This window comes from Myotis daubentonii, chromosome 5 (assembly GCF_963259705.1).
Source record: "Myotis daubentonii chromosome 5, mMyoDau2.1, whole genome shotgun sequence".
NCBI lineage: Eukaryota > Metazoa > Chordata > Mammalia > Chiroptera > Vespertilionidae > Myotis > Myotis daubentonii.
In genome coordinates this window covers 5748505-5764543 of record NC_081844.1, presented here as the reverse complement: position 1 = coordinate 5764543, position 16039 = coordinate 5748505, and the positions used below count along the sequence as shown (strand labels likewise).

The window sequence follows — 16039 nt, the reverse complement described above, 5'->3', positions numbered from 1 at the left end:
CCCCACACTAATTAATTAGCATTTCTACTCATAGCCTCAGGGTACTTGGGGTGCTGTGTCGCCCAGTGGCCACCAGGACGTGCAGTGGTGACTCTACAGGGAACCTGAGGATGAGCTGAGGAGAATGCAGGGGCTTCTGCCATTCTGGCACTGCTGGCAGGAAACCACGTTCAGTGGGCAGAGGCCACCTTTGATGACAGGTGGCCACTGCATGGCCTTCTCGGCTTCGTGGGCCAGGAGGCTCCCTCTGCCAGCTCCAGTCTGGGCTGGGCTTCTGCCCTTGCGTCCTCCCGTCACCTCTGATCCCACCAGCCACCGCACCACACCCCCCCTTTTCTGTGTCCCCTGCATGTGGACTCTCCACGTTAAACCCATCAAACTCTACTCTTTCAATATGTACAGCATAGTGTAAGTCCATGGTACCACAGTAGAGCAGTTTTTATTATTATTATTATTATTATTATTATTAAATATATTTTATTGATTTTTTACAGAGAGGAAGGGAGAGGGATAGAGAGTTAGAAACATCGATGAGAGAGAAACATCGATCAGCTGCCTCCTGCACACCCCCTACTGGGGATGTGCCCGCAACCAAGGTACATGCCCTTGACCGGAATCGAACCTAGGACCCTTGAGTCCACAGGCTGATGCTCTATGCACTGAGCCAAACTGGTTAGGGCAGTAGAGCAGTTTTTAATAAAAACTTTAAAAAGGAGAAAAAGATAAGCCTGCTAGTTCATATCCACAGCCCACCCCCCTGCCCTAGCTGGTGTTCTGAAATGGATTTGGGGGCCACTAAATACTTTTTCATGACAAACTGCTAGAATCCAGGGGAAGGACCTAGTCCAGACTGAGAGTGCCCTGGTGCAGAGCTTTGTTGGGTGTTTTTGCGATTCTCGATGGCGAGCACCACCCTAGCTTCTCCCTCTCCCCTCAGCTCGTTAGCGGATTCTGCATGCAGTTCTGTTTACTAGTCCTTATCTGACAATGAAGCTGAGGAACCTGCTCCCAGTTTCATGGGCTGTTTCTTAGAGTCACTTGCTGAGGGTTCTGTTCAGTGAGGCATCACTTTTGGGGGGAGGGAGCTATTTTTTGGTTATTTCTGAACTCTGGGCCCTTAGGGCTTTTCCTCTCCCCTCTCTGGCCCCAGCGCAGCTGTGATGCTGTGTCTATGCAGAACAATGCCCCGCCGCCCCCCCCCCCCCCCGCCCCCGTCCCCCGCGGTGCTTAGACCCCCACCACTGCAGTCAGGGGTGTGGCAATGCCTTCTCTCCTGGTTTTGTTGAAGATGCTGTCTGTGCACTTTTGCTTTTACTCTTAAAAAAAAAAAATTACTGATTTTTTACAGAGGAAGGGAGAGGGATAGAGAGTTAGAAACATCAATGAGAGAGAAACATCGATCAGCTGCCTCCTGCACACCCCCCACTGGGGATGCGCCTGCAACCAAGGTACATGCCCTTGACCGGAACCAAACCTGGGACCTTTCAGTCCGCAGGCTGAGGCTCTATCCACCAAGCCAAACTGGTCAGGGCTGAACAACTCTTACCAAGGCCACCAGGACCTCCCTTTGCCATCTCCAGTGGTCAATTCTTAGTTCTCCTTATCCTTGACCTTAAACGTCATACGTCCAAAACGGAATTCTTCCAAACCTGCTCTTCCTGCATCGTCCCCTGTCACTGATTGCCGTCTGTTCCCTGAGCTGCCCCGGGCAAAGCCAGTGTCATCTTTGGCCACTTTCTGTCTCTTATACCCCACATCTGACCCATCAGTCCTCAGAACTGCCTTCAAAATATACCCTGTTATACGTTAACTCCAAACAATCCCAAAAGAAAAATAAGAAAATAATTTCATTTACAATAGCACCAAAAAGAAAAACAACATTGAGAATAAACTTAACCCTGGAGGTGAAAGGCATACACTGAAAAGCAAAAGACACTGCTGGGAGAAATGAAAGAAGACACAAAGTAGAAAGACATATGGTGTTTACAGACAGGAAAACCTTAAGACTGTTAAGACATCAGTACTACCAAAGTGATCTACAGATTCAGTGCAACCCCTATAAAAAACCAAATAACTTTTCTGCAGAAATAGAAAAATATTTTCTAAAATTCATATGGAAACTCAAGGGATCCCAAATAGCCAAAAACATCTCGGAAAAAGAATAAAGTTGGAGGTCTCAGACTTCCTGATTTAAAAATTTACTATAAAGCTACAGCAGTTAAAACAGTATGGCACTGGCATAGAGACAGACATATAGACCAATAGAATAGAATTGAGAGTTCAAAAATGAACCATCACATTTACGGTCAAATGATTTCAACAAGGTGCCAAGGCCATTCAATGTGGAAGGAATAGTTTTTACAACAAATGGTGCTGAAAAACTTAGATATCACACACAAAATGATGAAGTTGGAGCCTTACCTCACATTATACACAAAGACTAACTCAAAATGGAGCAAACACCTAAATACAAGAGCTTAAATTATAAAACTTTTAAAATAAAACAGAGGAAAAGCTTCATGACATTGAAATGACAATTATTTCTTGGAGGTGACATTAAAAGCACAAGTAATAAAAGAAAAATTGGTAAACTGAACTACATTAAAATTAAAAACTTATCTGCATCAAAGGACATAATTATCAGAATGAGAAGGCAACCCATAGAATGGGAGGACATATTTGAAAATCATATGTCGATAAGAGGCTAATATCTGCAATATATAAAGAAGTTCTGCCCTGACCGGTTTGGCTCAGTGAATAGAGCATCGGCCTGCGGACTGAAGGGTCCCAGGTTCGATTCCAGTCAAGGGCATGTACCTTGGTTGCGGGCACATCCCCAGTAGGGGGTGTGCAGGAGGCAGCTGATCGATGTTTCTCTCTCATCGATATTTCTAACTCTCTATCCCTCTCCCTTCCTCTCTGTAAAATATCAATAAAATATTAAAAAAAAAAGAGAAGTTATAACCCTCAACAACAAAATCAAACAACCCAATTAAAAATATACCTGATGCCAACCTGGCTCAGGGGTTGAGTGTTGACTTATGAACCTAGAGGTCATGGTTTGATTCCTGGTCAGGGCACATGCCTGGGTTGCAGGCTCAATCCCCAGTACAGCATGAGAGAATCATTGATGTTTCTCTCTCTCTCTCTTTCCCTTCCTCTCTGAAATCAATAAAGATATTTTTAAAAAATAGGCAAAGGACCTGAATAGACATTTTTCTAAAGAGGATATACAAATGGCCAGTAAGACATGAAAAGATGCTCAACATCATTAATCATTGGGAAATGTAAATCAAAACCAATGAGATACCACATCACACCCATTAGAATGGTTATTGAAAACAAAACACCCAGAAAATAACAAGCATTGGCATGGATCAGGAGAAACTGGACCCTTTTACACTACTGGCAGGAATGTACATCGGTGCAATTAATGTGGAAGACCATATGATCATGCCTCAAAATAGTAAACATTGAATTATTATTTGATCCAGCAATTCTAATTCTGGGAAGTTCTCCAAAATAACTACATGTAGGGTCTTGAAGAGTAATGAGTAGAAATTTTTATATCCATGTTCATAGGACCATCGTTCACAACAGCCAAAAGGTGGAAGCAACTCGTGTCCATCAAAAGATGAATGAATACATATCTTTTTTTAAAAATTAAATTTACTGCCTGGCTGGTGTGGCTCAGTGGTTGAATGTCAACCTATGAACCAGGAGGTCACAGTTCGATTCTGGTCAGGATAGATGCCTGGGCTGTGGGTTCAATCCTCAGTAGGGGTCTGCAGGAGGCAGCTAATCAATGATTCTCTCATCATTGATGTTTCTATCTCTCTCTCCCTCTACCTTCCTCTCTGAAATCAATAAAAAAGATATATTAAAACAATCATATCAAAATTACAACTAAAATACAGGACAACAATCATTCACAACCGCCTGAAAGAATGGAAGTCCTACAACTAGAGAAATAAAGAAGAAAGCACATTGAGACTGGTAGGAGGGGCAGAGACATGTACCATTTTTTTAATCAGAGGGAGATTGTCTTTGTGGAAGCTGGCTGTGAAGACCAATGGGACCCAGCCCCACACCAGACCCCAGCCCAGGGTTCCATAGCTGGGAAGAGAAGTCCCCACAACTATGGGCTGTAAAAACCAGTGGGGACTGTGGCTGAGTAACATGGAGGCTGCTGGAGACCCAGGTGTTCCTTTTAAAGGGCTGGTGCACGAACTTACTCGGACTCCCAGTACCAGGTGGCTTTGAGGGAACCCAGACACATACAGGGAGGAACTAGATTGTCTGGCATTGGGGCAGGAACTCGGGGGTGGCTTTCTCCCAGACAGGAGTCCTCACAGGGGTCATTGTTCCAGTGCTGGGACCTCCCCTGTCACAGGGCTGACTGGCAGCCATATCTGAGCCTCCATCAGCCTGGAGCACACTGTTTGCTCCACCCTGATGATTTCCAGAAATCCCGCCCCATCCAATTTGCAGCCCCAACCAAGGTGTTTGTAGCAGCTTTTCTAAATGCATGGTCAGTCCTGGCTCAGGCTTTGCTAAAAGCTCTCAAACAAGCTGCAGCTGGTGACAGTGTGCCCCAAACCTATCAATAAAAGGCCCAAGATCTGGCACTACCACCAGCCTGCCTTGCTTCATAGCTGGGCCTCACCTGGGCACCTCCAACCCCAATACAAAGAGCAAATAGCAGCCATCTGCAGATCTCTCTGTAGCTCCTGAAGGGTGGCCCCAAGTAGTGGTTGAGTTTGCACCTCGCTGGAGGCCCTAGAGTCAGTACACATGATAGGTAGCCTCAGCCCATAGCAGATTACAACTCTTCACATCCACAAGTGACACACTCAAGAGGCAGACTCAGTGAGCACCAAAGGCCCACTGAAACAAATCCTGCTCCATAGGGGTGTCTCCTGGACAGAAGGTCTCCCTCTATAGTCACAGCTGGTCCTCACAGCCAATTGGACTGGAGGTCAACTCCTCCCAGAGATGCCAATAGCAATCAAGGCTCAACTACAGGACTGTGCACACAGCCCAAACAGGGGTGCAGCTAGAGTGCCCAGCTCAGGTGACTGGGGAGGCTAAGCCACTGGACACCTACTGAACAAGGCCACTCTACCAATTCTAAGAGACAAAGCAGTTCTACCTAATATATAGAAACAGACACAGGAAATCAGTCAAAATGCTGAGACAAAGAAACATGTCACAAATGAAAGAAATGGGAACAAGAAAACTACTGGATACAGAGTTCAAAACCATGGTTATAAGATTACTCAAGGGATTTAACGAGACTTTAAAGGATCTTAGTGAGAATGTCAAAGACCTGAAAAAGGACCAGTCAGAAATTAAGCATATACTAACTGAAATAAAGAATAATTTTACAAGGATTCAATAGTAAAGTAGCAGATTCTGAGAATCAAATCAATGATTTGGAATATGAGGAAGTAAAAAACCACCCAATCAGAAGAGCAAAAAGAATCTAAAAAATGAAGACAGTGTAAGGAACCTCTGCGACAACTTCAAGCATACCAACATTTGCATATGGGAGTGCCAGAAGGAGGAGAGAGAGGCAAGATATTTAAAATCTATTTGAAGAAATAATGACAGAAAACTTCCCTACCTGGTGAAAGAAATAGATTTACAAGTCCAGGAAGCACAGAGAGTCCCAAACAAGAGGAACCCAAAGAGGCCGACACCAAGACACATCATAATTAAAATGCCAAGAATTAAAGACAAAGAGAGAATCTTAAAAGCAACAAGAGAAAAGCAATTAGTTACCTACAAGGGAGCACCCATATGACTGTCAGCTGATTTCTCAACAGAAACTTTGCAGGCCAGAAGGGAGTGAGAAGAAATATTCAAAGTGATGAATAGCAAGGACTTGCAACCAAGATTATTCTACCCAGCAAAGCTCTCATTTAGAATTGAGGGTCAGATAAAGAGCTTCACAGACAAGAAAAAGCTAAAGGAGTTCATCACCACCAACCTAGTATTACATAAAATATTGAAGGGTATTCTTTAAGAAGAGGAAGAAGAAAAGAAGAAGATGATGAAGAAGAAGAGATTAAAAATATGAACAATAAAATGGCACTAAATACATATCTATCAAAATTGAATCTAAAAATCAAAATAAACAAGAAATCTAATGAACAAAATAAACTGGTGAATAAAATAGAATCAGAGGCATGGGAGCATGGAACAGACTGACGAAACTCAGAGGAAAGGGTGATGAGGGGCAGAGTGTGGGAAGGGATTAACCAAAGATCTTACCTATGGACACAGACAGTAGCGTGGTGAAGGCCGGGAGTGGGGTGGGAACCGGGAAGAGGGGGCAGTGGGGGGGAAAAAGGAGGACATCTGTAATACTCTCAACATAAAGGTTTAATTTGTTTTTTTTTTAAAGCGTAAATGGTTTGCAGTTCTCCTCCCCAACCAGAGGGTAAATAGCTTAAATCACCCTACTCAGGGAGACAGATAACAAAAATTCCATTAGTGCCATCTGCCAAACACACTAAAAAAAAAAAAAAAAAAATTGTAACACTGGGGTGACATTGGTTATATAGGTTTCAGGTACACAACTCTACGATACATCATCTGTATACTGTACTGTGTTTACCACCCCGAGTTGTCTCCTTCCATCACCATTTGTCCCCCTCTTTACCCTCGTCTACTCCCCCCCACCCCCTTCCCCCTGGCAGTCACCATGCTGTTGTCTGTGTTTATGAGTCCTTTGTTTTCTGTGCTCAATCCCTTCACCCTTGTCACCCAGCCCCCAGCCCCCACCCCTGACAGATGTCAGTCTGTTATCTGTATCCATGAGTCCGTTTCCACTTTGTTTATTTTGTTCATTAGATTCCACATATAAGTGAAATCATATGGTACTTGGCTTATTTCATTTAGCATAATACTCTCCAGGTCCATCCATGCTGTCGCAAAAGGTAAGATTTCCTTCTTTTTTTTTTATAGCCACTCATCTACTGATGGGCACTTGGGCTGTTTCCAAATCTTGGTTATTGTAAATAACACTGCAATAAACATAGGGGTGCATATATTCTTTCAAATTAGTGTTTTAGGTTTCTTCGAATAAATACCCAGAAGTGGAATTGTTGAATCATATGGTAGTTCTATTTTTAATTTTTTGAGGAACATCCATAATTCTCCACAGTGGCTGCACCAATCTACATTCCCACCAACAGTGCACAAGGGTTCCCTTTTTTCTTTGTAAAAAAAGTGTTTTTATTGATTTTAGAGAAAGAGGAAAGGAGAAGGAGAAAGAGACAGAAACATCTATGAGAGAGAAACATCAACATCCATTGGCTGCTGCCTGCACACCCTCCAATGGGGACTGAGCCCACAATCAAACCAGTGACTTGGTACATGGGTCGACATTCAACCACTGGGTCACACTGGTTGGGCCCCCTTTTCCCATATCCTCACCCACACTTGTTGTTTGCTGATTTATTGATGATAGCCATTCTGACAGGTGTGAGGTGAGATCTCATTTGGTTTTAATTTGCATTTCTCTGATGACTAGTGATGCCATAAGATTTCATTTATATGTGGAATCTAAAAAACAAAATAAATGAACAACCAAAACAGAAACAAACTCATAAATAGAGCAAATTGATGAGTTGCCAGGTGGAAGAGGAATCGGGGGGCTGGGTCAAAATGGTGAAGGGATAAAGAAATAAAAATTGGGCCTGGCTGGTGTGACTCAGTGGTTGAGTGTTGACCTATGGACCAGGAGGTCTCCGTTCGATTCCCGGTCAGGGCACATGCTTGGGTTGTGGGCTCAATCCCCAGTAGGGGGCATGCAGGAGGCAACCGATCAATGATTCTCTCTCATCATTGATTTTCTCTCTCTCCTTCTCCCTTCTTCTCTGAAATAAATAAAAATATATTTTTTTAAAAAGGGGGAAAAGCCGAAACCGGTTTGGCTCAGTGGGTAGAACGTCGGCCTGCGGACTGAAGGGTCCCAGGTTCGATTCCGGTCAGGAGGCAGCTAATCGATGTTTTTCTCTCATCGATGTTTCTAACTCTCTATCTCTCTCCCTTCCTCTCTGTAAAAAGTCAATAAAATATATTTAAAAAAAAAGTGGGGGGGGGGGAATTGGGTCCTGGCTAGGTAGTTCAGTTGGTTAGAGTGTTGTCCAATATGCCAAGGTTGCAGGTTTGATCCCAGATCAGGGCACATATAGGAATCAATGAATGCATGAATAAGTGGAACAACAAATCAATGTCTCTCTCACTCTCTCTCTCTCGAATCAATAAAAAAAAAAAGCTTTAAAAAATTGGTATTGCTCTGGCTGGTTTGGCTCATTGGATAGAGCGTCGGTTGACCTGTGGACTGAAGGGTCCCGGGTTCGATTCCAGTCAAGGGCACATGCTCGGGTTGTGGGCTTGATCCCCAGTGAGGGGTGTGCAGGAGGCAGCCGATCAATGATTCTCTCTCATTACTGATGTTTCTCTCTCTTCCTCTCCCGCTCCCTTCCTCTCTGAAATCAATAAAAAAATATTAAAAAAATTGGTATTTACAAAGCAGTCATGTGGATGTAAAGTACAGCATAGGGAGTATAGTCAGTAATATTATAACTATGTATTGTGCCAGGTGGGTACCAGACTTACCAGGGGGATCACTTTGTAAATTATACTAATGCCTAACCACTAGGCTGTATACTTGAAACTAATCTACACTAATAAAAGAGAAAAATGGTAATTGGCATACGACGATACCCTTTTCATTGGCTAATCAGGGCTATATGCAAATTAACTGCCAACTATGATTGGCAGTTAATTGCCAACTAAGATTGGCAGTTAACTGCCAACAAGATGGCGGTTAATTTGCATATGTAGGCACAATGCAGGGAGGCGAAAGGGAAAGCAGGAAGAAGCCCCCTGCCACTGACAGTGATTGGAAACCCAGGGGGGAGCTAAGAGCTGGGGGGCAGGGCAAAGGCGGCCCTGGGGCTGCCTTTGCCCTGCCCCTCAGCCATGATCGGAGAATCAGGCGCCTTTGCCGCCCTGGCCAGTGATAGCAGGAAGTAGGGGTGGAGCCAGCAATGGGAGCTGGACACGGTCGAAGCTGGCAGTCCCGGGAGCTAGGGGTCCCTTGCCTGGGCCTAAAGTGGAGCCCACGATCACGGGGCCGCTGTAGCTGCGGGTCCCCGCTGCCTGAGCCGGACGCCTCAGCCAGAGGCGTTAGGCCTGGGCAGGGGCGGAGCCTGCAACCGCGGGGAGCTGGGGGTCCCCTGCCCAGGCCTGACGCCTCTGCCGGAGGCCTCAGGCCTGGTCAAGGGGCCGATCCGGTGATTGGTGATCGGACGGTGATGAGGGTCAACTCCTCTGGCCGAGGCATCAGGCCTGGGCGGGGGGCTGAGCCGGGGATTGGGGGGATATGATGGTCCCCTTGCCCAGGCCTGAAGCCTGGGTCAGAGGCCTCAGGCTTGGGCGGGGGGTGGAACAAGCAATCAGAGAGAGATGGGTGTCCCCTGCCCAGGCATGATTCCTGGGCCAGAGGCCTCAGGCCTGGGCAGGGGCCAGAGCCAGTGATCGGGGGGAGATGGGGGTCCTCTGTCCAAGCCTGACACCTCTGGCAGAGGCGTCAGGCCTGGGCAAGGGGCCGATCAGGTGATCAGAGGGTGATGGGGGTCTACGCCTCTGGCCGAGGCATCAGGCCTGGGCAAGGGGCAGAGCCAGCAATCGGAGGGGTCTGGGGGTCCCCTGCCCAGGCCTGATGCCTGGGCCAGAGGCATCAGGCCTGGGCTGGGGGCAGAACCAGTGATGGGGGGAAATGAGGGTCCCCTGCCCAGGCCTGATGCCTCTGTCAGAGGCGTCAGGCCTGGGCAAGGGGCCGATCCTGCGATTGGAGGGTGATGGGGGTCAACGCCTGAGGGCTCCCAGTATGTGAGAGGGGGCAGGCTGGGCTGAGGGACACTCCCACCCCCCCCCCACACCCAGTGCATGAATTTCGTGCACCAGGCCCCTAGTATAAAATAATATTGAATGTCAACTGTAATTGAAAATAAAAATTAACTTTAAAAAATGGATAAAAAACTGAATGGATAAACAAAATGACATATACATACATACATACATACATACATGCATATATAATGGAATGTTATGCTAGGTGAAATAAACCAATCACAAAAGAATAAATACCGTATGATTCCCCTTATATGAGGTACATGGAAAACATCGATGTGAGAGAAACACATCGATTGGTCGCCTCCAGTGCCGGGAGCCAGTCCATGCTTGCTGTTTCAAGGGACCTGGCATATATGGCATACTGTTCTTAATATGTTTGCTCACCTTCTTGGCACTATGTGTTTTAACCAAGGTCTCTGAGAAAGGTTGAATCCCCAGGTAGGGATTTTCCCCTGAAGTTAGGGAGGGAATAAAACCCCTTAACTAAGTGCCAGGCGGGTAATTAATCACTTTAACTACGAACAATCATGCTTAAGCTGCATAATCTTTACTCCCTGGAATGAAGATAAGAAACGCCCTAACCTTTGTAATAGAGATTGATAGGATTGAATCAACTGGTATAAATACAGTTGTAACAAGACAGAAAGAGACAGAACTTAGAACACAGAGCTTAGAAGAGAATTCAGAAGACAGAACCTACACGGAACCTGGAGATGGAGGAGCTTCAATGGAGAGAACATGGCAAGGGATCCTGGACTGAACCTGACTGCAGAAATTGGCAAGAGAACCTGACTAGAACCTGGTGACTGGACCTGGCTGGAGAACCTGCAGAACCTGGCTGGAGATCCTAACCAGAACTTGGCTGGAGATCCTGGCTAGGCTGCTGATCAACTGAACGCTGTCTCTGTGTCATTCCTTCTTCGCCGACTCCGTCCACGCCTTTGGGGACCCCTGGACCTGCTGGGGTTGGACCCCGGCACTCCAGCACGAGTCCTGACCAGGGCCTGGGTCGGGGAGGAGCCTGCAACCGAGGTACGTGCCCCTGACTAGAATTGAACCCTGGACCCTTTGGTCCGCAGGCCGATGCTTTATCCACTGAGCCAAACCAGCCAGGGCAGATTCAGTTTTTCAAAATGAAAAATGTTCTGTGGGTGGATGTTGGCGATGGTTGCACATTAGTGTGAATATACTTCATGCCACTGAAATGTACAATTTAAAATGGTTAAGGTAGCCCAGCCCGTGTTGCTCAGTGGTTGAGTGTCAACCTGTAAACCAGGAGGTTCGATTCCCAGTCAGGGCACATGCCCAGGTTGCGGGCTTGATCCCTAGTAGGGGGTGTGCAAGAGGCAGCTGATCAATGATTCGCCATCATGGATGTTTCTATCTCTCTCTCCCTCTCCTTTCCTCTCCGAAATCAATAAAAAGATATATTTTAAAAAATGGTTAAGCTTGTAAATTTTACGTGTATTTTACCACAGTAAAAAATATGTATCCTGCCCTGATCGGTTTGGCTCGGTGGATAGAGCGTCGGCCTGGGGACTGTATGGTCACAGGTTCGATTCCTGTCAAGGGCATATACCTTGGTTGCGGGCACATCCCCAGTAGGGGGTGTGCAGGAGGCAGCTAAGCGATGTTTCTCTCTCATGGATGTTTCTGACTCTCTGTTCCTCCCTTTCCTCTCTGTAAAAAATCAATAAAATATATTAAAAAAAAAATGTATCCTGAATCTGACCACTTCTCACCAACTTCACCGGTACCACCCTTAACCAAGGCTCTTCACCTTGTGTCCTGATTCCTGTCAGAGCCTTCCAGCTCGTCTCTGCTTCTATTCTTGCCACTCTCTAGTCAAGCACTGCCCAAGAGAAATATCATGACAGCCCATATGTAATTAAAAATTTTCTAGTTAAAAAACATTAAAAAACAATAAATTGGGATGGTTGGGTGCAGGCCAGAAGGGGTCAATGGGGAAAAATAGGGGAAATCTGCAATACTTTCACAAATAAAGATAAATAAAAAAACAACAAATTGGTGAGATATATTTTATTTAATACAATATAGCCAAAATATTACCATTTCAACATGGAATTAATATAAAAATTATAGATATCTTACATTCTCATTTTCATACTAAATCTTCAATGTCTGGTGTGTAGTTTATGCTTAAGCACATTTTAATTTGGACTAACCGCATTTCAGCGCCAACAGCCACATGTGGCTGCTGTGACAGCTGTGCCTATAAGCATTCTCAACACGACGGTCAGACATAAACAGACTGTGTCCCTCTTTTCGACAAAACTCTCCAACAGCTTCTCTTCTCACTCAGAGTCAAAGCTAAAGTGCCTGTGAGGCCCCTGTGCTGGCTTCACAAGCTCCAGCTTCCTGCTTCCTCTCTCTCACTCCTCCACCGGTCTCCGCTAGTTTGAGGAGCTGTGCCCAGCTGTCTGGCCTCTAGACTGGCTTCTCTTCTTTTAGTTTCCTGCTCAAATGCCACCTGACCCCCACTATCCCCTGGCACTCCTAATCCCTTTTTATCCTCATTTATTTTTATCGACGGCCCTTATCACCACCTAACACTCTGGGTGTTTATTTGCTTACTGTCTCTCTCACTAGAATATGAGCTCTAAGAGGAGATGAATTTCGTCTACTCTGTTCATTCTCTATTCCTGGTGCCTAGAACAGCACTCGGTACCTATGAGGAATGCAGTAAAAACGAGCTGGATGAATGAATGGTGAGCTCGGAAGGGGCCATGGGGTCTGCTCACTCTGGCCATCAGGCCCTATCATGAGTGGTGCTGGGCCTCATGAAGGCAGCTCAGAATCCCTGCTCACGTCCCTTTCACCCACCCAACCTTAGTCAGATCAAGCCCAACCTCCCCTAAGAAACCTTTCTTAATGTCTCTACTGGACACTGATTCTGCCGGGCCCCTCCCACCCTCAATAAGTTACTGAGCATCGATTACAGGGTGGAAAATATACAGGCCTCCATGGGCCGGCCCAGGCGGGTCCTGGCTAGCTGAGGGCACGTGCTGCCGCCAGCTCCAGTGCCCCTCGGTGGGAATGTGGCCGTAATGGCAGGGCTGCTGATCTAATGGACTCTTGTCACCAGGAAGTGCATAATTTCAGAAAGACCAACAGCACGTACAGCCTGTCACACCAGGAAGCAAGGAAACAATCAAACACGGCCACGGTTATGTCCAAAGAACACACGCCGACCTGAATGAGCTCCCTGTGGGCGCAGGCGGACTTAGGGTAATTTCTGTCATGGATTGAAACACATCAAGCTGCTTAAATCTGCAAGTTCATAATCATACTAAAAACTAAACATAAAAACAAACTGATCACATTTAGAGGATACTAGACGAACAACTCATTATTATTTTTTAGTTGTTGTTAATCCTTACCCGAAGATTTCTTTTGTCTATTGATTTTTAGAGAGAGTGGAAGGGAGGAAGGAGGGGGGCTTGGAAGGGGGAGAGAGAGACTGAGAGAGAGAGAGAACACTGCTGTGAGGGAGACACATTGACTGGTTGCCTCCTTCACACACCCCGACGGGCTGGGGACCAAACCTGCGACGCAGGTACATGTCCTTGACTGACTGGGAATTGAACCTGTGACCCTTCGGCTCATGGGTCCACAGTCAAAACCACTGAGCAACACCAGCCAGAGTCCAACTCATCATTTTATCTTATTTTTAAAATAAGTTTTTATTGATTTTGGAGAGAGAGCCAGGGAGAGACAGAAACATCAAAGAGAGAAAAACATCATCGATTGGCTGCCTCCTGCACACCCCTCCTGGGGATCAAGCCCACCACCCAGGCATGTGCCCTGACTGGGAATCGAACTGGTGACCTCGTGGTGCATGGGTCGATGCTCAACCACTGAACCACACTAGCCGGGCCCAACTCATCATTGTAACTGGTGAAGAACAGGAAAGAGTAAGATTTATTTTCCCTTTTGTATATGAACTGTGCCTCAGGGTCCCTAAAAAATTGATGAGGGGAAATTTCCTTTACAGGATTATTCCAGTTGACTAACAGAAGGGATGACAGAATTGGAGTGCTGCCATCCTGCAATCCCTAATGAATGAGTGGATCTAGGCGACCCTAACAGCACACGACAAGAAGACCCGGTGTCATATATCTCTTGGTGGAAGTACCCATCACCTCAATCCTTCCTATGAGAAGACTTGCCCCCCCAAATACAAACAATGGAACCTGAATTTGTTCTGGATTTTACTATTCAACCACCAACTTACAGGAAATAGGAAAATGCAGTCAATGAAAACCACTTGGAGAAGCTACAGCACAAATGACCCAAATTTCATAAAAAAAATACTGAGAGAGAGATAGGGAGGGAGGGAGGGGGAGAGAGAGAGAGGGAGAGAGAGAGAGAAATCTATAGATAAAAAGGAGTTTAAAAGATGTATTAACTAAGCGTGATATATGACCTATGTGTACTTCAATTCCAATAATTAAACTGTAAGAAGTACATCTGCATTTGGGGAAAGGTGAATACAAGTATTTCATATTCAGGAATTCTTGTGAATTATGTTGATATAATAATTGCAGTTAAGTCTTTAAAAGGGGGTCGGGGATCGAACCTGTGACCCCTTCCTTCGGTCTACCAGCTGACACTCTAACCACTTAGCAAACCAGCCAGGGCAAAGGGGGTCTTATATTGTAGGAATCTCAGGCTGAGAGACTGACGGGAGAAGCACCAGGTAAATGAACAGAGTGGCCCTCAGTGCAGCACAGGCTCACAGGGAGGCAGGCCCAGCCAGCAAAGGCCTCTCCTGTGTGGTGGGACTTGAGGTGGGCGGGGTGGGAACGCTCAGGACTGGGGTGTGTGTGACGTGGTGCAGAGGCCTGTGACGTCAGGTAGCGCATGGTGGCTGCACACCTGAGACCGCCAAGGCAGGTCAGGCTCTCCACCCTGTTGGGGGCCAGATGTAAGCTGGCAAGGTCCTTGCACCTGTAGGGGCTAGCAAGGCTGGGACCCTTACCCACACAGTTTTCCCAGACTTGTTTGGATGGCGATTATCAGTAGAATGGGAGTAACATTTGTAGAATGAGAACAGCCTTTCATAGCTTGCCAAGAAGTCTATAACTATTTACTGAGATATGCTGTACTGAGAACTTGTCCTTCTGCTGTGTCTCTCCCTTAGAGATTAAGAGGAACAAAGAATACATTCCTCTTGACAGACCTCCGATTCAGTGTGTTGTGTATAAATAGGATTGTGTAGCTAATAAACTCGCTTCAGTTCATCAAGAGAACTGGGGTCCTCCCGACCCCGCTTTCCTGTCTTTCTTTCTTTTCTCAATTCCCACCTCCCTGCCTCAGCCCGGCTCAACCCTGTCAGGCTGGCCCTGACACCACCCCAAACCCAGGAGGGACCCTCCCTGCCCAGGCCCATGGCAGGTACCACAGCGCTGCCTGGCTCCTCTCCTGGTCCTGACACCCCCCCTCCCCCAACAGCGCCCTCTCACCTCTGGGGCTGGATCCATGATGCTGGCTTTCCTTCCTGCACTGTTGTCACCTGGCTGCTTAGATGATGTTTTCAGGAGGAAGTCAGCAATCTTCTCAACCAAGAAATCGCGGTCTTTAAGGTTGGCAAACAGGAAGGTCATTTTGTTCTTGGTGCTAATAGACAAAGGGCTGGGCAGGACACTGGAACTGTCGGCTTTTTCGACAATGGTCACCTGGGAGGGCAAAAACACTGGGTGTCTGTCTCTTGCCATAGAAAGACAGAAAGGTTCTGTGACCGCGACAGCAAAGTGGCCTCAGGTGGCCCTCTCTGGGGAGGGTGCGGTGAGTGAATGGGGGCACTCGGGCCCACTATGATCTGTTCCGACTCTGTTGCCTGCTGCTGTAAGTTCCATACGCGTCTAAATCTCGTTTTTCACCTGTCAATCACACAGCCCCGCTGGTCCGTCATGAGGAGGGTGGGCCTAGCCACTGGCCCTTCTAAGTTTCCCACTGGCCAGCTCATCCCCTGCTCTGAAGCCTGGGGAGCAGCCTGCCTGCATGGCTATCCTAAGCATGGATTGCCAAAGTACCCGCTGACAGGCATGTCCGGGCCCGGCCGAGGAAGTGTGGACAGAGCTGC

At 46.6% G+C, this 16039-nt stretch overlaps 1 protein-coding gene across 5 annotated transcripts in view; it reads right to left on the bottom strand.

The window, feature by feature from the left end:
- The window catches only part of TBC1D9B (TBC1 domain family member 9B), a 55261-nt gene that overhangs the window by 15686 nt on the left and 23536 nt on the right, over nucleotides 1-16039 (bottom strand). For all 5 annotated transcript variants that reach the window (XM_059695638.1, XM_059695640.1, XM_059695639.1 and 2 more), the window contains one exon: nucleotides 15420-15632. In XM_059695638.1, the coding sequence (XP_059551621.1) occupies nucleotides 15420-15632 (213 nt within the window). The remainder of the gene's footprint in view (nucleotides 1-15419; nucleotides 15633-16039) is intronic.